A 20829-nucleotide genomic window follows, 5' to 3' on the forward strand; every position below is an offset into this window, starting at 1 on the left:
TTTTGCTTCTGGTCTACTTGGGAGGCAAGTAACTTTGGGTGGCAGATAAGTGGGTGGATCCAATTCTGTGCCACAACCAAGTCCAAGAACCCACATACCCAGGTGTGCCATCCCTCCCCACTCTCCCCCATGCCTTTGCCAGTAGTCACACTTGTGGGAGGGGCTGTAGGCCAGTCGTAGAATATTTGTCTTGCATGCAAAAAAGTAACAGCTCAGCCTACTTCTTCCAGCACTGGAAGGACAGTAGAGTGACAAGGTAGGGATGGAGTACTGGAAGCTGAGGTCCTGAAGGGGTGAGAAGCAGCCAAAGGGGAAGTTAGGAGGCAATGTGCTGATCCCTCCAGGAGGAAATCAGGTAGTCCTACCAAGGACCTGATCTCACGACCCATTTCCAGCCCCACAAGCCATCAGAGATAAGGTGAGCTCCCTTTACCACCTGCCAGATTAAGAGAAGCTCAAGAGGCATCCAGGTGGCTGAAGCCAAGGTACCATAGTGGTTGGACTGTTGGACTAGGACCTGGTAGATGAACCATAAAGCTCACAGTGTGGTCCTGGGCCAGCCACTGTCTCTCAGCCGAATCTAGCTCAGAGGGTTGTTGTGTGAGGATAAAGAAGGAGAAGAAGAACCATGTAAATCACCTTGGAGCGTGGGTAGGCAAACTAAGGCCCACGGGCCAGATCAGGCCCAATTGCCTTCTGGATCTGGCCTGTGGATGGTCCGGGAATCACTGCGTGGATCGCCAGCATGCACATTATTTCCCTCTCCCTCCTTCTCCTTCACACAGTGGTGGCGGCAGCGCCTCCTCCTTCTCTCTTCCTGGCTTCTCCCCGCCCTGCCTAGAGGAGGAAGGGGGCTAGGCTTTGTTGGTGCCAGCAGCAGCAGCACTTGATTGGCCACCATTTTTAAGCAGCCCCTCTCCAGAGCCCTTTTGCACACTGCTCATCGTCCCTCCACCGCCGCCAGCCCCTGCCACTCACAAGACACAGGGTGGGTGGGAATCCACATCAGTTGCGCGGACCAAAGAGGGAGATCCTAGGGCCGCGCCCGCCTTAAATGAGGCAAGCCACACACATTGGCTGGCTCAGGGCATGGTGCGGCCTGAGGATTCCCCTGATCGCACGGGGGCGTGAAGCCCGCCACACCACCTCCTCCTGATGTCGGAAGTGGTTTTTATCAAACAATGACTACAATGAGCAAACAGGGTTTTTCCACTTTCAAATTTATATATATCACTTCTTGTTCCCCAAATCATCAACAAGTGCCCTCCGCTTCTTGCTCAGCAATGACAGAAGCAGACATTATTTTTCTGATGTCAAGAGCTGAGTAACATTTGTGTTTCTTTCTACACAGGACTCCTTATTTTCAATGTGGTGGCTCACATGAGTAACTAGCAGACACAAAGCGCAATGTGGTGGTCTTAGTATTTCCACCACTGAAGCCCTGAGCAGGGGCATGTTTCACTGGGCAAGAAGAACTGCAAACATCCCCACCACTTGTCTGGATGCTCCTTGTGGTTGTGCCGCTGCCAGAGGTGGCCCTATCACGGCTGCAAACACCTTCATTTCTATAGCTGCTTCCATGTGTGTCTCCTGCTCCATGGTGGGGGCCACCATCACTCACTATCGCCCCCTCACTTCTCTGAACAGCTGAGGAGGAAGAAAAGAGAAAAGCACATTTACGTTTCTTAGAGAATCTAGACTTAGCTTCCTACCAGAATAAGGACACACTTTCTTATGGAAGCTTCCTGGCTTTTAGTGATCTCAGCTAGCCAAGTATCTAAGAAGATGAATTCATGTAGGGTAGACCCATCAAGGCCAGTTGTAAGACATACTAATGGGTAAGCATGGGACTTCCATATTCAGAACCAGATGTTAGAGACAAACAACAGGAGATGCCTATAGCCACCTGGTCCTGCTGAAGACCCTTTGGGGTAGAGCATCTGCTGTGCATGCGGAAGATTCCAGGTTCAGTCCCCAAAATCTGCAGTTGGTGACGTATCTTGCCTGAAACTGTGGAGAGCTGCTGCTAGGTCACATGGAGCCATGTGGACCAATGGTGTGACTCAGTATAAGGCAAGACAAGACAGAGAAGCCAGTAAGAGAACACTTCAATCTCCCTGGACATTCAATACTGGATCTCAAAGCAGCTATCTTATCTTCAATCTCCCAGGACATTCCATACAGGATCTCAAAGCAACTGTCTTATTACAAAATAATTTCAGAAAGACTTGAAAGAGAAGTTGCTGAATTACAGTTTATCACTAAACTCCAAACTATGGAGAGACCTGGTCTTAATAGAGATATTGGATTCCTGTCTCATTACATATGCTAATCATCTGCATACTATTCCTTGCTTTTTCCTGTAGGACTAATTGCAGTTGTTAACTGTCGTCAACAGGTTTACCATTGAGGCAATCACCCATCTCCTACTACAGTCCTGAGAAAAACCCCACCCCACCCTCCCACTATATATAAGGGTCTGGTGACTTCTCTTTCAGTTTATCTGAAGAAGTGTGCATGCACACAAAAGCTTATACCAAGAACAAACTTAGTTGGTCTCTAAGGTGCTACTGGACTTTTTAATTATATATATATATATATATATATGCAGGTTTTATATATCAGTATAAGGCAGATTCTCATGGTCTCATTATGATCTATGAGTTTATAGGCAGCTGGAGGCCCAGCACTGGAGAAGGAATGCCCGGAGGACAAGATAAAGCTTTGAACTGATGCAACAAGGCACTTTTTGTTTTTAAGGTGGCAAAGCTGGTGGCTGGTTTACACTGGTCTCACACTTACTGCCTCTTTGTGGTGTGGGTGGATGGGGATTAGTGCTGTGCACCCAATCCATAAATCTCCTTTTAAAACTCAAATGCTGAATTTGATTCGACTGTGTACTTGATCACAGTGGCGTAGCATGCGGGGTGCAGGGGGGGCCGGCTGCACCGGGCGCAACATCTGGGGGTTAGGGTTAGGGGGCGCAAATTACTTGCCTTGCCCCGGGTGCTGACAACCCACGCTACGCCACTGCTTGATCAATAAATACATCAATGAAATCTATGTAACTTTCAATTGGAGTAAAAGCAGTATTCCAAAAGGAAAACAAATTATACTGGAATGTTTAGATGGCACACACATCACCACAGGCACCCTCTTATAAGAGTCACGGGTAAGAGTTTAGGGGAAATCACTCTTCTAAAATGGAGCCTGCAATCTGGAGTTCTGCAAGTGCTTCTAGTAAAGCTTGTTAAAGAAGTAAGCAATAGTGATCCAATAGTGGCATGTTTTTAAACAGTTTGAAGGTTTTTAATCCACTACTCTAATTAATCAACTGAGTAAACGTTTTACCCTAGGAAGGATACTTTGATGGTCCAGGAAGGGACTGGGTTGGAAATATGTGTGGGTTTGGGCAGGGCTGTCTTAAGCATTTGTGGCACCCGGGTGCAAAGATCTGCCTGGCGCCCCTCCACAGGTTGCCCAGTCCCAGGCATGCAGGAGGGCGGAGCCGGTCGGTCGCCTCAGCGTCTCGCTGGCTTGGCCACCCCCAAACCCGTGGCACAGAGCCACCTGCAGCAGAAGTGCCTGCCACAGCACTCCAACCAACAGACGGGCTCTTCCCCGGACTCAACTCTCGGGCCCCAGACTCTCAGCCTGGTGCCCCTGAGAGCCCGGCGCCCATATGCCCCGCACCCCTAGCGGCTATGGGTAAGATGGCCCTGGATTTTGGTGTGTGTGTGCTGTAGCACCCTTCCTTTTTAAACCACCAAGAGGATGTGGACTAGGGTCTCATAGTACTTGTCATATAGTTATCTCAGTTTATAAGCTACTTACAGATGTTCACAGCACACTCCCCTTCATTCAACCTAGTGAGAAATGAAAAAAAGAAGAACCATTTCAGATCTCTGTCTATGCTCAACAGGCTTGAGGTGCCTCTTAGGGCTCACTGATGTGTTAGTAGTCAATGTCACTTGATGACTTACAGTCAAATGACTGAAATGTCTTTGTTGAAAACCATCATGCAGAAGCAAGGCTGGTGCCAGGTATGAGGGGGACCCTGAGCAAGGGACCCTCCAGACCACCCCAATGACACCCTGATGGGCCTTTTGCTCGTAATCCCTTAATTTTTTTTCTCTAAGGAGACAGGCTATGATCAGCCTGGTACTGTTAAGCAAATCGTTGCGTGAGGCTGCAGCCAGTGAGCAGCCCCAGCTGTGGTCCAGGACCCATGGACCACAGCATTTCCCCTACCAGGCTGGGTGCTGATAATGGGCCTCATGGGAGCCAACTCCTAGGGGCCAAGGTGACTTTGGCCCCACCAATAAAATATTTGAGGGGGGCAGGCCTCCCCAAAGTTGATGGGCATTGGCATTCAAATGGTGTTTATGTGCATCTGGGGGCCCCAATATTTTATTCAAGTTGGCACTCCCAATGAGCTTGTGCAGATATCCTACCTGTGATGGCTGTTTTACAGATGCAAGTCACTTCTTGATAACTATAGTCAATAAGTGAGTGGACAACATGTGAATTAGCCTTTGCAGCTCCTTTTAAAGTATTAAAAGTGCTTTAAAAAAATATCCATTCTGTTTCCGAGTATATGAAAGGATAATGTGTACCAGAAAAAAAGAGAATAAAAAACCCTGAAGGTCTAAAAGTCAAACTGGAAGTGAAATACTTGTTATAAATGTTATAACCCTTTCAAATATTATCTCTAGATTTTGTCAAGATGCAGCATTCAGAATGGATCTATTTTATATTTCAATGTCCAATTTCAAAGCCTGAAATCTTAGATGAATTCTGGAGTGGGAGTCTGTTTTAGTAAGAGAACAAACAGCCCTCATATCGTAGCACCTAACTTTCATTTCCCTAATGAAACTTTTCATTTTGATATTTCAAAATTCAAATGCCTGAACCCAATTATTTCAGACTTGGAAATCTGCCACATGTTGAATTTTGTGCAAATAACTTCCATTTCTAATCTGAACATAGGGGGTAAAGCAAACGTATTGTTTGGAAAACAGAGGCCCCACCTTCTCCAGAGGATTGAGGAGAACAGACACAATGTCCTGACATCATGCAGGGGCCCTCTGAGCACTGAGGGGTCCCAGCCCCCTAAAAAAAAAATCTGCCTACCAGGAGCCAGTGCCCTAGTTGGAATCATACTGGGAAAAGACATATTGCTTGGGATTCTTCCCACCGAATGTTTTTAACAAGCTTAATTTACACTCACCAACTTTCCTCTCCTTCAAGAAGCTTCCTGTATGTGGCAATCTCAATATCCAAAGCCAGCTTAATGTTCATCAGTTCATGGTATTCCCGTAGCTGACTAGCCATGTCCTGCTTGGCCTTGTGAAGGGCCTCCTCCAGATCTGCCAGTTTGCATTTGGCATCCTTCACCGCCATCTCCCCGCGTTCCTCAGCTCCAGACACCTCCTCTTCCAATTTGCGAAGCTGTCAATGCAGAATGCACAGGACATTTCTCTATGGACCTTCCTCAGTGAGCTTGGAAGTTTGACCCAAGCCAACATTTGTTCCATATGAAGCGAGCCATTGGCAAGCTGTGATATCCTGCAGTGCTCCGGTGTGCTATTATTTCTGAAACTTCCAAATCAGGGCCAGTATATCGCATTTTATCAGATCTCCTGCCATCTTCACTACTACTTAAAAGCAGTTGTGTGGATACACAGAGTAAAGAGATTTGCACTTTGTATCTGATTCCAATGTACTGTTATTATTGTTCCAATGTACTATTATTATTATTATTGCAAGCTCCCCTGGTGATATATTTGAACAGAGGGGTATTAATTTAATAAAATAAATATGAGCTGATTTGGAAAGTTGCCCTGGTGTCATTTTCCACATCTAAAGTTACACACTTTGGGGAAACATCCTCTTCCTCCTCCTCTTCCTCCTCCTCCTCCTCCTCATTATCCACCCTTCTTCCCAAAGATGCTCAGGGAAGCAGACATATCTTCAGGTTTTTAAAAAAATACAACTACGAATAAAATAAAATGCATTTAAAATACATTTCAAAACTGTTCAAAACATCTTTTAAAAATGCCCGATAAAACATTATAAGCAAATTGTGTGTTTGGAGAGGTCTGACGAAGCAGAAATGTTTTCAGCAGGTATCTAAAATAATGCAGTGATGGTGCATGACTATTGTCAACAGTCGGGGAATTGCAAAGTACTGTACGCCTCCTCAAAAACGCAAACAGACATTGTGTGGCACTCGTATAAGTGCAAGTTCTGCAGATTGAAGTGATCAAGTCAGAACATATGAGGTAAGATGATCCCTTAAGTAACATATATGTCTGCCTTCTCTAGTAAGACACATGGCACTTTTTTGGTACTGTGAAATTTATGTCAGGAAAACAGAGGAAAAGAGTTCGCAACTCCCTGCCCTGCTCTTGTTCCCAAAGCAAGTCAATGAAATGCCATCTGTGAGAGAGGGTAGCATTTGCTTATTAATTCCTTTTCTATCTTTTTTATACAGTTTTTGGCTGTATTTTTGTTTCCATGGGTGTTGTTCTATATTGTACATAGTGTACACCACTTTGAGATTTTGCAACATGTTAAATGGTTTAGGAAATGCTTTTAAGAAAGCAACAAATAAAAAATAAGTGGATCCAACCCCAAAGTTTATCAGGATGAAATGGGAAGGGATCACAGGGAAACAGTTTACACATCTTTGTGGGGAACATCTGTATCTGCCCTTAGGCTGTTTTCAAAATTTGTGAGGGGCTTCCTGAGAAATGCCCCTCTATGTGGCCCTTGATATTCAGGTTTGCTGCCCAAACTTGTCTATTGAATGGACAAACCATTGGACCAGAGGAGGGGAGCCTGTCACATTCCACTTCTTCCTGGGCTCCAACTCTCATCAGCACCATTCAACATGGCCAGTGGTCAGGGATGATGATGGGGGCTGTAGTTCAACAACACCTGGATGACCACAAATTCACCATCTCTGCATTAAACTTACCTGAGCCGTGACACTGCAATTTCTGTCTCCATCCTGTGAGCAACATAGGGGGCCCACCAGGGGCGCATTGGAAGATGGCTGACAATACCATCTCTCTGACCCACACGGGGTAATTAAGAGGCTGTTATGGGAGTAGGCAGCCTCCCTTGTTGCCCCAAGGAAATGGGGAACACTCCCCTTGCCTGCTGTGCCCATAAATCACCCCCTAATTCAAAAGAAGGGGGTGAGGGCCCTAGGCAGAATGCCCCTGTGTGGACCTCGGCTCTCCTGGACGCTGTCTCTGATCGCGCACTAGCTGCAGCAATTTGGAATAATTAATTACAAAAGAAGCAAATGCACATATTTCAAGTGAAGAAGGGGAGTGAAGTCTGCTAATTTAAGTGACCTCTGCGAAAGAAGATGACGGGTTGGAGAAACAGGAATATTTTATGATGAAGATACACCAAAGGCTGGGTGTGTTGACAACGGGACTGAATGGGGGGGGGGCTTTTTTACTTTCCTTCTATGTGATTTACAAGAACCCTTCCTCATTAGAATCATCGGTTGAACTGACCCAAGCAGGATTATTAAGGTCTGTGTGGAGATAAACTTTAACCAAAAGTATGCTTTATGGAGATCAAGAAGCAATAAGAGCTTTTGAATGGCGCAGCAATTAATTCAGAGTCACCATCTTGCCAAAGGATTTATAGCCGGGTGGAAGAATGGACTTGTTTTCAGACTGCATTCCTGGTGAATCTCCTCAGAGGTTTTGAGAAAGGAGGCAGATTGGTGAAGATTAATGACGCTAAGACTGTTTTGATGTATGGAAGTGATGTTACATGGAAAACGTCTGGATATGGCTACTGGATAAATAAAAAAAATTATCCACGCAGGATTACAAAATGTTCTAACCAGCCTGTGGAGACTATCAGAGGTCACAAAGAGAAAGGAAAAATATATGAAAATAACAACAAGAGATGTGGAAAAACAATAAGAAAGGACTGGATAGTACTGTGAACGTCATAAGGTTAGATTTGTGGACATTAAAACAGCAGCAAGAAGCAAGAGGTTGATTGGATCCCCTTCGGAACTTGAAATATGGGTACCCCCAACAAAAATTTAAAATTCGGCTGTGTAATTTGGAATTTATGTAATTTGGTTTGATTTGATGTGATTGGTCGGTTAATAAAAAAATATTCTTAAAAAAAGAAAGAAAGCAACAAATAAAAATAAGTGGATCCAACCCCAAAGTTTCCAGATGTTATCAGGATGAAATGGGAAGGGATCACAGGGAAACAGCTTACACATCTTTGTCGGGAGCATCTGTATCTGCCCTTAGGCTGTTTTCAAAATTTGTGAGGGGCTTCCTGAGAAATGTCCCTCTATGTGGCCCTTGATATTCAGGTTTGCTGCCCAAACTTGTCTATTGAATGGACAAACCAATGGACCAGAGGAAGGGAACCTGTCACATTCCACTTTTTCCTGGGCCCCAACTCTCATCAGCACCATTCAACGTGGCCAATGGTCAGGGGTGATGATGGGGGCTGTAGTTCAACAACACCTGGATGACCACAAATTCACCATCCCTGCATTAAACTTACCTGAGCCTTGACACTTGCAATTTCTGACTCCATCCTGTGAGCAACACGGGTCAGAGCCTGAAGTTCTTCCTTGACGTTATGTAGATCGTCACAGCGTTTCGCTGCTGTTGTCCTGAGCTCATCATACTACCATGAAAAACAAAATAACTGTTTAAGAAGTGGAGCAGGCAACAATTTGGCCATGTTTCCCCAAGGACAGGTGTGAGGAACCTGCGGCTCTCCTGATGTTGCAGGGCTAGCATTCCCATCGCCCCTGACAATTGGCCATGCTGGCTGGGGCTGATGGAAGCTGAAATCTAACAACATCTGAAGGGCTCCAGGTTCCCCACCACTGATGTAGGAGAAAGGATCCCTGTGGCAAAATCTGCCCAATTCCTTACCCTGCACTGGAACCAAGCCTCAGCCTCAGCTCGGCTTCTGGAAGCAATTGCTTCATATCGACGCCGGAACTCCTCAATCGCATGGTCCATATCTAGGCCTCGGCTATTGTCCATTTGCACCATAACACAAGTGTCAGAAATGCAGTTTTGGAGCTCACAAATTTCCTGCAGTGACATTGTATATGAAGTCTCAGTTATGTAGGTGTAACCAGGAATTGAGACAAGTGCTGAATTAACTTCATGTTTAGAAACTTTTGACCAAACCTGGGTTTTAACAAATCATACTGGCATTAATCTAACAAACAAAATTAAAACAAAAAAAATTCCTTCCAGTAGCACCTTAAAGACCAACTAAGTTAGTTCTTGGTATGAGCTTTCGTGTGCATGCACACTTCTTCAGATACACTGAAACAGAAGTTTCCAGACCCTTCTATATAGTGAGAAGGTGGGGAGGGGTATTACTCAGAAGGGTGGTGGGAATGGGTGATTGGCAGATAGCTGTGATGAGCCTGTTGACGACTCTTAACGACTGCAATAGGTCTTACAGGAAAAAGCAAGGGGTGAGAAGGTGAAAAATGGCTTTGTCATGTATAATGAGATAAGAATCCAAGGTCTTTGTTCAGACCAGGTGTCTCCATGGTTTTAAGTTTGGTGATAAGTTGCAATTCAGCAGCTTCTCTTTCCAGTCTATTTCTGAAATTCCTTTGTAGTAAAACAGGGACTTTGAGATCTTGTATAGAATGTCCTGGGAGATTGAAGTGTTCTCCTACTGGTTTCTCTGTCTTGTGATTCCTGATGTCCGATTTATGTCCGTTTATTCTTTGGCGTAAGGTCTGGCCTGTTTGTCCAATATAGAGAGCTGAAGGACACTGTTGGCATTTGATGGCATACACAAACAAAATTAGATTTAGTAGCAAACAAAAATTAGATTTAGTAGGTAGGTGGCGCTGTGGGTTAAACCACAGAGCCTAGGACTTGCCGATCAGAAGGTCAGTGGTTTGAATCCCCACGACAGGGTGAGCTCCTGTTGCTCGGTCCCAACTCCTACCAACCTAGCAGTTTGAAAGCACATCTAAGTGCATGTAGATAAATAGGTACCACTCCAGTGGGAAGGTAAACGGCATTTCCGTGTGCTGCTCTGGTTCACCAGAAGCGGCTTAGTCATGCTGGTCACATGACCTGGAAGCTGTAGCAAGCTCCCTCAGCCAATAAAGCGAGATGAACGCCACAACCCGAGAGTCGTCCATGACTGGACCTAATGATCAGGGGTCCCTTTACCTTTATCTAAACAACACAAAGGCCTAGACAGCTTCTGTAATATGTTAGGCCTTCCTTTAAAGTTCTGGAAATAGTGCTTTATATAATAGTGCTTTAAATCTATCCCTGCCGATGTGGCCTGCCAGTCCAATCAGCTTCTGGAATGGGCTAACGGGCTCCCATCATATCCTTTGCTTCCAATAGCAAAGATCTTGGTTACATCCTGGAAGCCAAGAGAACTTGTGTTTTACTGTTTTAGACCTTTCTTTAAGAGAACTGAGTGAGAATACTTCACCACAATAGCAGAAAATCTTATCACCTGTTTATATGCACATTTCAAGAAGCTGATTTGTTTCATATGACTTTCTGCCTTGGCTTCCAGTTCTGCCTTGTGTGAATAGACACAGTCCAAATCCTGCAAAAGAAAGGAAACCACAGCGATTTGTACCACATTTTACCACCTGGAACAAGGAATGGGACGAGGCATGAAGCTCAAAAGGCAAAAGTGGTGATTGGTCCCCAAGGAAGCCAAGAATCATTGGTGTGGGTTAGCTTCTGCGCCTCACCCACATATTTGCATGGAGATCTCTCCCTTGAAATAGATTTATGTGAAAAGCAAGCAGTTTTTAATTGGAGTGCTCAGAAAATATTTCTCTGTTTTTATAAGCTCGACCTGTCCCCGCAACAACACATCCACCTTCTGTTATGAACTCTGGGCATTTTCCTAGTTAGTTTGGCTTTGTTCCCTGAGGGGAATGACTGTGCATTTTGTTTTTGATAGCAATGGCCACTTGGAAACTTAGGGAATCCCTAGTGTGCCTTAAGAAGCCTTCTTAATGGTGCAGTCGGAAAAGTGAAATAATCATGACCCAGATCACCCTCAATAATTCAGGGCAAACACAAAGATTATATAAATACACTTCAGAGTTTTTAAATAAAGTGATTGCATAGGTAGTAAGATAAAAATTGCAACTTCTGACAAAAATGTTGCTGTGCATAACCTTTTTCAGTAGCACAAACTCATTCTCTGTAGACGTTCGCCTGTTGCATTCCTCCTCGTACCTAATGCAATAAGGGAAAATATTTTTTAATCAATGAAAAACATTAAAACAAAACACCAAAGAAAATAGGAATTCATAAAGAATTAGATATTGGAAAGACATTTTTAGGGGAAGTTATAAAATCCACACAGAAGCTTTTAAAAGGATAAAGGTAAAGTTAAAGGGACCCCTGACCATTAGGCCCATTCGTAGCCGACTCTAGGGTTGCGGCGTTCATCTCGCTTTATTGGCCGAGGGAGCCGGCGTTTGTCCGCAGACAGCTTCCGGGTCATGTGGCCAGCATGACTAAGCATGAACCAGAGTAGCGCACAGAAACACTGTTTACCTTCCCGATGGAGCGGTACCTATTTATCTACTTGCACTTTGACGTGCTTTCGAACTGCTAGGTTGGCAGGAGCAGGGACTAAGCAACGGGAGCTCACCCCATCGAGGGGATTCAAACCGCTGACCTTCTGATCGGCAAGTCTTAGGCTCTGTGGTTTAACCCACAGCGCCACCCGCATCCCTTTTAAAAGGATATAATCTATCTATAACCACACAACACTTCATGGCAGTCTTCTGCAACCTCCAGATATTTTTGGGTAACAATTGTCATCAACCCTGACCACTGGCCATGTTGTCTGGAGCTGATGGGAGTTGGATTCTAACATCTGAAGGAGATCATTTTGGGGAGGGAGAAAGCCGGAGGATTCTTGTGAGGCTTACGGAAATATGAGGAAAGTACTAGATGATTCTTTCTTGTGACCTCAGGTGGGTATAAATCCATGTGCGTGTTGTGATTTTTACATTATGCAGTAAATCTGAATTTCCCCCCACAATGTTTTTTCCATGCCTCTCAACACACACACACACACACACACACACACACACACACACACCTTCTTTCTTTATGGGTGCTCTATATAACATGGAATGTGAAACCTTAAGAGACATCTTTAGAGCTCACCTCTCTTTATAGCCCTCCACAGTGTGCTCCAAAGTGTTGCGCTCAGCCTGTAGCTTCTCCCTCTCATGCTCAAGACACTCCAGCTCCTTCTTGAGTTGACCGATGTGTTCATTAAAGAGGGGCTCCATGTTGCTCTTGCAACGTTTCTTTTGTTGCACAAAATCCCACTTAGTTTTCAGCATCAGATTGTGCTGCTCCAGTAATCGGACCTGAATCCCAAAAGGAAAATGTTTGTGGCTCTTCCGGATATGGGACAAATAAACAAACACCAGCAATTTCTGCTTCTGTTTCCTTTTTCCTCAGAATTCTCCAACACCCCTACCTCCATCCAGACATTACTAGAATCCATGGGGTAGGAACACAGAGACGACAGGCCTGTGCACCACAATGGTGATGTATGAAACAAGGTTGATCTGGGGGCCAGAATAAACATTCCATAATTTTGCACTGCCAGCCAAGCTATCTGTAAATGACTTAAGCAGCACTTCACACACAACAATTACCTATGTGGATTAGCGTGCTGACCATGTGCACTGTCACAGACATGACAACTGCTCATGTGTCAACCTGCTGTTCAGTATCAGCCTGCCTATTCATTAATATTTGTAGAAGAGTCCCGCCTAGTGGTTCCACCACCAGGAGAGGCCCATGGCATGGTGGCACGAAAGGGAGCCTTCTCAGTGGTAGCACCATGGTTGTGGAATTCCCTCCTTCTTGAAACGAGGCAAGCATCATTGTTGTTTCTCAGTGAAGCCTAAAACCTCAGCCTTTTGTGGGGGGCCAAGTAAATGTTCCACCAGTCACTATTGATAGTCTAGAGCAGCGGTTCTCAACCTGTGGGTCCCCAGATGTTGTTGGACTACAACTCCCATCATCCCTGAGCTCTGGCCTTGCTAACTAGGGGTGATGGGAGTTGTAGTTCAACAACATCTGGGGACCCAAAGTTTAAGAACCACTGCTCTAGAGCAATCCTACTCCCACATCATTAATATTACAGTGGTACCTTGGGTTAAGTACTTAATTTGTTCTGGAGGTCCGTTCGTAACCTGAAACTGTTCTTAACCTGAAGCACTACTTTAGCTAATGGGGCCTCCTGCTGCCGCTGCGCCACCAGGGCACAATTTCTGTTCTCATCCTGAAGCAAAGTTCTTAACTCGAGGTACTATTTCTGGGTTAGCAGAGTCTGTAACCTGAAGCATATGCAACCTGAAGCGTATGTAACCTGAAGCATATGTAACCTGAGGTAGCACTGAACTTGTAACAAGAACTAATGAGTGCTGGAAATGTAAAGAAAGGGAAGGCATCTTCTACCACATGGGGTGGACTTGTAAAGAGGTAAAGGCTTTCTGGGAAAATGGTATATAATGAGTTAAAGAAAATGTTTAAAAATACTTTCGTTAAAAAACCAGAAGCCTTTTTGCTGAGTATAGTAGGTGAAGAGATACCAAGGGAAGATAAAAGACTGTTTATGTATGTAACAACTGTGGCAAGAATTCTTTTAGCCCCAAAATGGAAACAACAAGAAATACCAATGAAGGAAGAGTGGCAGATGAAGATGATGGACTTTGCAGAACTGGCGAAGCTGGCAGGAGAAATCTGAAACCAGCATGATCAAGTATTCCAAAAGGACTGGAGTAAATTTATAAAATATTTGTAATAACAATAACAATAACAATAATAATAATAATATTTATTATTTATACTCCACCCATCTGGCTGGGTTTCCCCAGCCACTCTGGGTGGCTTCCAACAAAATATTGAACTACAATGATTCACCCAGATTATTGTAAGCAATTAACATCACTAGCAAGGTTGTCTGAAGACTTGTAATGAGAAATCTTTCTATTTTTATTTAAATTTTGAGCTATTTTGTAATGGGCGTAAATAGAATTGGAAAATGTACAAAATGCAATGATATAAAGGTTAATTTTGAAAACCATGAGACGGGAGGGAAGGAAGTCGATAGGCTCTAAAGAGCCAAAGCTGTAAAGTGGATAGGACCTGACCATTAGGTCCAGTTGTGACCGACTCTGGGGTTGTGGTGCTCATCTCGCTTTATTGGCCAAGGGAGCTAGCGTACAGCTTCCAGGTCATGTGGCCAGCATGACTAAACCACTTCTGGCGAACCAGAGCAGCGCACGGAAACACTGTTTACCTTCCCACCGGAGCGGTACCTATTTATCTACTTGCACTTTGACGTGCTTTTGAACTGCTAGGTTGGCAGGAGCAGGGACCGAGCAACAGTGTGTCACTCCGTTGTGGGGATTCGAACCACCAACCTTCTGATTGGCAAGTCCTACGCTCTGAGGTTTAACCCACAGCGCCACCCACATCCCTGGTAAAGTGGATAGTGATGTTTTATTTATATAAAATAATGCATTGCATCATTATAGAGCGTGCATAGATGTAGCATGCCCTAGGATCAATGGAACTGATGAATGGTGGGACATACATGGAACAAGCAAATAAATAACATTTCCTCATGACTTCCCACAGTATCTCAATGTGTCTACACATAGCATATACACTGTGTTAAACTCGTTAAACACAGTAGCTGCTCTAACATGTGTTCATCCTATGAGTAAAGGCTTGCAACCATGAAAGCAAGGCTGTTCATATGCACTTTCCCCATTGACTCAGCACTCTGATGGGATGAAGGTTGTTGATTCCATGGGAAAGGCCTGTGTGAATGGCTTTCTCCATGTGGTTGTGAGTCATTAAACACTATAGCCAGTGTGGTGTAGTGGTTAGAGCGGTGGACTCGTGATCTGGTGAACTGGCTTCGATTCCCCACTCCTCCACATGCAGCTGCTGGGTGACCTTGGGCCAGTCACACTTCTCTGAAGTCTCTCAACCTCACTCACCTCACAGAGTGTTTGTTGTGGGGGAGGAAGGGAAAGGAGAATGTTAGCCGCTTTGAGACTCCTTCGGGTAGTGATAAAGTGGGATATCAAATCCAAACTCCTATAGCAGTGCTTTGGGGTGAACCCATGGCAAAGCAGTTCTCACAGAGCTGAGAGAATGTGTCAAAGGTGGGATAGACATGCAAGCATTTGTTATGAATCATGGTGGTGAACAAGTGTCCTTCACATGGTGACCTTCTACATGGAGGCGATGGTCATGTAGGCAATTGCCATATGGGAAATGAGTTTGAGGGACACTTGGAAAAAAGCTTATATCCGAACAGAATTTTCCTCTAGTTTCAAATAGGTCCATTGAGGCTATCCTGTCCCTTAGACAATTCTGGGCATCAGAGAACATTTTTTATGTACGCTACAGCAGCAGCAAGAATTCTTATTGCAAAGTATTGGAAGACACAAGATCTACCCACCCTGGAAGAATGGCAGATGAAGGTGATGGACTATATGGAGTTGGCGGAGGTGACTGGCAGAATCCGAGACCTGGGAGAAGAGCTGGTGGAAGGGGACTGGAAGAAATTTAAAGACTATCTACAGAAACAGTGTAAAATTTATGAATGCTAAAATGATGTTGGATTAAAAATAAGTGGCATTAGTGATAAAGTTAGAAAGAGTATGCAAAAATGAATTGATAGATGAAAATATTTGAGTTGTGATATGTTAAGATACAAAGTTAACAATGATAAATTGAAAGAGGGCAAGGATTTGCTGATTTGACTATGTAAATGGGAATACAAAAAGGGGAGGTGTGAGGAGGTCAAGGAAACAGGGTAATGAGCTTTAAAGTTAAAAAAGGAAAAATGAACTTTTTCTTTTTTTCTTTTTCTTTTTCTTTACTTTCTTTTGTCTTTTGTATCTTGTATTTTTCTGTTTTTTTCTTTTTCTTTTTTCGCTGTATTTTGTTATGATTTTGTAAAATCTTAATAAATATTTATTTTTAAAAAAAGACAATTCTGGGCATCAGGCCTGTGTAGGAGCTTTGCAAATCCTTGTTGGAAACTGCAGGAGCCCATGGCAGTTTTGCTGTTGCAACCCCAGAAAAGAAGCCAACTGAGAACTCCCAGGTAAGTTCTGCCCACTGTTGTGTGGGCTGCTCGATCCCTCCCCTTACCTGGCCAACTCTCTCCTGGCAATGCCCCGCCCAGCTGGGATTGGGTATCTGGCAGAGGTAGACGGCTACCTCTAGGTGTCCAGTGGAGGGGGGGCATATCCAGGCTCTGTACTGCTGGGAGTCACATGGGATCGGAGGGGGGGCTGCAAGCATCCATGCAAAAGGCGGGACACTTATGGGAGCAAGTTGTTTGATGTGGGGAGCAATCGTTATGTAACACAAGGCCCACTCATCAGCTATCTCTAGGGTCAGTACAGTACATTTGCCACATATAAAGGTAAAGGGACCCCTGACCATTAGGTCCAGTCGCAGACGACTCTGGGGTTGTGGCGCTCATCTCGCTTTATTGGCAGAGGGAGCTGGCGTACAGCTTCTGGGTCATGTGGCCAGCAGGAGTAAGCCACTTCTGGAGAACCAGAGCAGCGCACGGAAACGCCGTTTACCTTCTCGCTGGAGCGGTACCTATTTATCTACTTGCACTTTGACGTGCTTTCAAACTGCTGGGTGGGCAGGAGCAGGGGCCGAGCAATGGGAGCTCACCCCGTTGTGGGGATTCGAACCACCGACCTTCTGATCAGCAAGCCCTAGGCTCTGGGGTTTAGACCACAGCGCCACCTGCGTCCCCACATTTGCCACATACTTGGACCAAATACGGTTGCCATACATTCAGAATTTCCAGAAAACTGTAGCCGCAAACCGCAAGTCCAGGCTGAAATATTGCAGAAATATCTGGGAAAACCCGGACATTTGGCAGCCCATATCGGCCCATATCACTGTTGCCTACTTCTCTCTGAAACGCTCAACAACTTTGACAAAAAAAAAGGTCCACAATTTTTCTGTCCAGGGACAAACGTTTCTGTAACGAAACCTTGCTCAATGTTTGTGCGAGACATTTGTCCAATCCCCTTTTAATTGCTCTTAGAGAACATAAAGGCCTTTTCATCAGTAGTATTTGCAAGAATAAGGTCAAGAATGTCAGGTTCTTCCAGATTGTTCTGCTAGGCCTTCCCTAAAACTTGGCATTAGAATCTTATTCTAATCTGACTCCCTTTCACCATAACCATTCTATTGTGTTCCTCTGATAGATCCCGATCGACACCTATTTCCCCCCACCCCTCCCACAACTCACCTTGTCAATGAAAGAGGCCAGTTTACTATTGAGGCTCTGCAGCTCATTCTTTGCTTGAAACTTCACCGCTAGGGCTGTGGTATCAATTCCCAGGTTCAGAGGTTGCAGCAGGGACTTGTTGCAAATCACAGGAGCGATGGTGCGTGATGTACCGGTCATGACGCTTCCAGTATCCATGAAGCTGCAGCTATATCCAGTGCCACGGTAGCTATGCTCAGCAACAACAGCATGACGGCCACTTCTGCTACTGGTGGAAAAGTTGGGTCCATAAGTGCCAACACTCTTGCTGCTAAAGCCACCTGCTCCTCCATAATATATCCCAATACCCATTGGAGGGCAAAGAGGTTGGCTCATAAGGCCCTGGGTTCCTTTGGTGGGCAGAACCTCAGAATAAGAGCTGTAATTTTTTGGATCAGATCCAGAACCACAGTGGGAAGACATTGCTGCCTGGAGGAGCTGGAGCAAAAGCAGATGAAAGGAATTGCAAAAGGTGCACTCCGGGGGGGAGGAGAGGGGGAGAGGAGAGGCAAAGGCTTTGTGGGTTTAAGTAGGGCAAGTCGTCCTTTATATCCATTTGGGGAAGCTGGGTTTGGCTGCTTCGTTGTGGAGGAATAGCAATTTCTAGGCATTTATGAGCTGGGAATTTTGGGCAATAGGCTTCTCATGTGATGGGCTTAATAACCAGGCAAAACACTGGCAGCTCCCCTTCTGAGTGTGTCTCCTATAAAGCAGCCATGGATCTGTGTCACACAATATTAGGCCAGGGCCAAGGCAGAACCCCACTCCAGTTGCCCATCCTTCAAAAAGGAGGCGTTTTTGAACCTTTCCATGCAACCTAATTGCAAAATCTGCAGGCTGGCTAACTAGCTCATTGTGAGTGAAGACATCCAGGAAGAAGGACTCTTGAGTACTAAACATTCATTAACCACCATGGAAGCTTTTGCAGAAATGTCATCACCACACCAGAAGCACATTCCTGAATGTGGCGGACGCTTCGTGATGCTTGCTTAACAGGCTACACTGATGACCATCACAATGCTCAAGCCAAGTATCTAGGCCCTTGTGAGGAATAGTGAAGCGAGCAGATGCCATAATTAACCTTGTATTTTTTGTTGCCATCCCTGCTTCATCTGCCAATAAAAACTATGATTATAGGATCTGTTGCTGCCGCCCTTTTGAAGGCTTGCTTAATCATTATTAGTAGCTTTGGGTTTCTCTGCCTCTGTCTTTCTCTCTTCTCTGGTTGCTCCACAAGTAGCAGCTATATTATTGTTTTGTTTGGGGTATCTAGGGGTCTACTCAGACTTCTGGGACTTTGTCAAGCTCCTCCCTGATTTTTTTTAAAAAATATATTTATTGGGGTCTTCTGAGGGGATAAGCTAAGCCCACCAGGAACAAGAGGAAAATGTCTGGGTCAAAACTGGTTGAATTTAATTAACTGCTACTCAAAGAAGTCCCACTGGAATTAATGAACCAAAGTTGCTCGTGCTCACCTGTTTCATTTTCTGAAATGATATGTGAAGCAAAGCAAAGCTGTCCTTCAAAATTCACGCTTCTCTGAATTTTATAATACAGTTCTTCCTCCAAGAAGTCATTGCTAAAATGTACACATAAATTCGTATATTAGCAAAAAGAACATACAAAAAATGTGCTTGCTTTGTAACCATTTGTGTGTGTTAGGCAAAATTGCATAACAACTTGTATGTTAAGAGAAATTTGCATGCTGATGAATTTGCATGAAGACTTTTAATAATAATTATAATCAGTGCTTTTTTCTGGGGGGACACAGGGGTACATGTACACCTAAACATTTTGTAAATCTTTGTACTTTTGTCCATTTACTCTATTTATTTTTCCTGATTTGAACTATAAAATGGTGGTTTTCTTGAGTCAAAATGAGAGTACCCCTAAATGTTGTTTTGTTTTTTTAGAAAAAAAACCACTGATAATAATAATTGCAAAATGATGTGGAAACGTGGAGAACTGAATTTGTGAGAAACTGAGAGAAACCAAAACCGACAGATTTGCCTACCAGTTGCCAGGAAAGGCCCATAGTGGAGAAAGAGAGATGAAAGAGGGAAGGGGGCAATAGCGCCACCAAAATTTATGGTCCAATTTGCTCTAGAACGGGAGACATTGCAATGATGGTGGGGTAATTTTAAGGGAAGAGGTGCACATGCATGCAGTAAAGGTAAAGGGGACCCCTGACCATTGGGTCCAGTCGTGACCAGCTCTGGGCTTGCGGCGCTCATCTTGCTTTATTGGCTGAGGGAGCCGGTGTACAGCTTCCAGGTCATGTGGCCAGCATGACTAAGCCGCTTCTGGCGAACCAGAGCAGCGCACGGAAACGCCATTTACCTTCTTGCCAGAGCGGTTCCTATTTATCTACTTGCACTTTGACGTGCTTTCGAACTGCTAGGTTGGCAGGAGCAGGGACCGAGCAACGGGAGCTCACCCCGTTGCGGGGATTCGAACCGCCGACCTTCTGATCAGCAAGTTCTAGGCTCTGTGGTTTAACCCACAGAGACTCGTAGTCATAAGCATGCTTAAAAATGTTTTGCAGAAATAAAGGTTTAAAAAAGTATAAAAGGGTGGAAGAAAACACACACAGCATCACCTCCTTTTGTTATCTGGTAGATTTGCAACTCTAGTCATCAGCTGCTGCTGGAAATGCAACATAGTGTCCCTGCCTGCCACACCCATTGGCTAATTCTCATTGAGCCAGTCCACTTTCCCCTTGTGATCATAATTCAGGGAAGAGCATAAATATATGTGAGATTATGTATTTATGGAAATCTTTCTAAATCTATGCAAGTTTTATCTGTGTTTATTGATGCATTTGGCTGTATTTGAATGTATTTGAATTCGGGAAAATATTTGAAGAAATGTGTAAGTTGAAATTTTTATTCCTTGAGATGCTAGAGACTTTTCACTCATTCTGTAGGTATATCAGGAAATAATATTGTACAAGCTATTGCATATTTTAACAATATTATCATGTGTTATTGTTATTTTCAATTAGTCATACTCAGAATAGATCCATTGAAATATTGGTCTATTGATTTCAATAGGTCTATCTTGAGCATGACTTATTATTAGTAGTAGTAATAATTAATGGTTGGCTCATTATTGTTTTATGTTTGCTTTTTATTTGTAAGCTGCACTGAGCACATGCTTTGTAGGGGGGAAATGTAGGGTATACACACACACACACACACACACACACACACACTTATATTTATTGCACTTTCCATTTCAACAGCTTTCAATGTTAGCTTTCCAACTTGTGTAGAAGACAGGGGGCTGCCCCCAAAGTTGATGGGCATTTTGGAGTGCATGTGCAGCATTTTGTGATCAATTATGCCCCCTCCCAATATTTTATTCAAGTTGGCACCCCTGCCATTAACAATCTAAAAAACAAGAACCAGGGAGAGTGAAAAATACAGCTTTGTAGATTGTGCATTC

At 44.3% G+C, this 20829-nt stretch overlaps 1 protein-coding gene across 1 annotated transcript; it reads right to left on the reverse strand.

The window, feature by feature from the left end:
- Positions 1 to 1204: 1204 nt before the first annotated feature.
- On the reverse strand, positions 1205 to 11091 carry LOC310840211 (keratin, type II cytoskeletal 75-like). The gene is made up of 7 exons (XM_083729516.1): positions 11078 to 11091; positions 10519 to 10614; positions 8943 to 9107; positions 8563 to 8688; positions 5231 to 5451; positions 3835 to 3866; positions 1205 to 1647 (listed from the first exon to the last, which is right to left on the reverse strand). Exons 2-7 carry the CDS (start codon positions 10555 to 10557, stop codon positions 1364 to 1366), a joined length of 867 nt encoding a protein of 288 aa, XP_083585642.1. The 5' UTR covers positions 10558 to 10614; positions 11078 to 11091; the 3' UTR covers positions 1205 to 1363.
- Positions 11092 to 20829: the final 9738 nt, after the last annotated feature.

The sequence above is a fragment of the Podarcis gaigeae genome (assembly GCF_964106915.1).
Source record: "Podarcis gaigeae genome assembly, chromosome: 2".
NCBI lineage: Eukaryota > Metazoa > Chordata > Lepidosauria > Squamata > Lacertidae > Podarcis > Podarcis gaigeae.

Excerpts from the sequence above, each read along its gene's own strand:
- LOC310840211 (XM_083729516.1), bottom strand. The coding sequence starts at position 10,557 with ATGAAACAAATCAGCTTCTTGAAATGTGCATATAAACAG. Across the intron at positions 5,452-8,562 it reads TTGCAAGTGTCAAGGCTCAG|CTTCGCAAATTGGAAGAGGA; the intron begins GTAAGTTTAATG and ends CTGCATTGACAG. Across the intron at positions 3,867-5,230 it reads CTTGAAGGAGAGGAAAGTTG|GTTGAATGAAGGGGAGTGTG; the intron begins GTGAGTGTAAAT and ends ATTTCTCACTAG.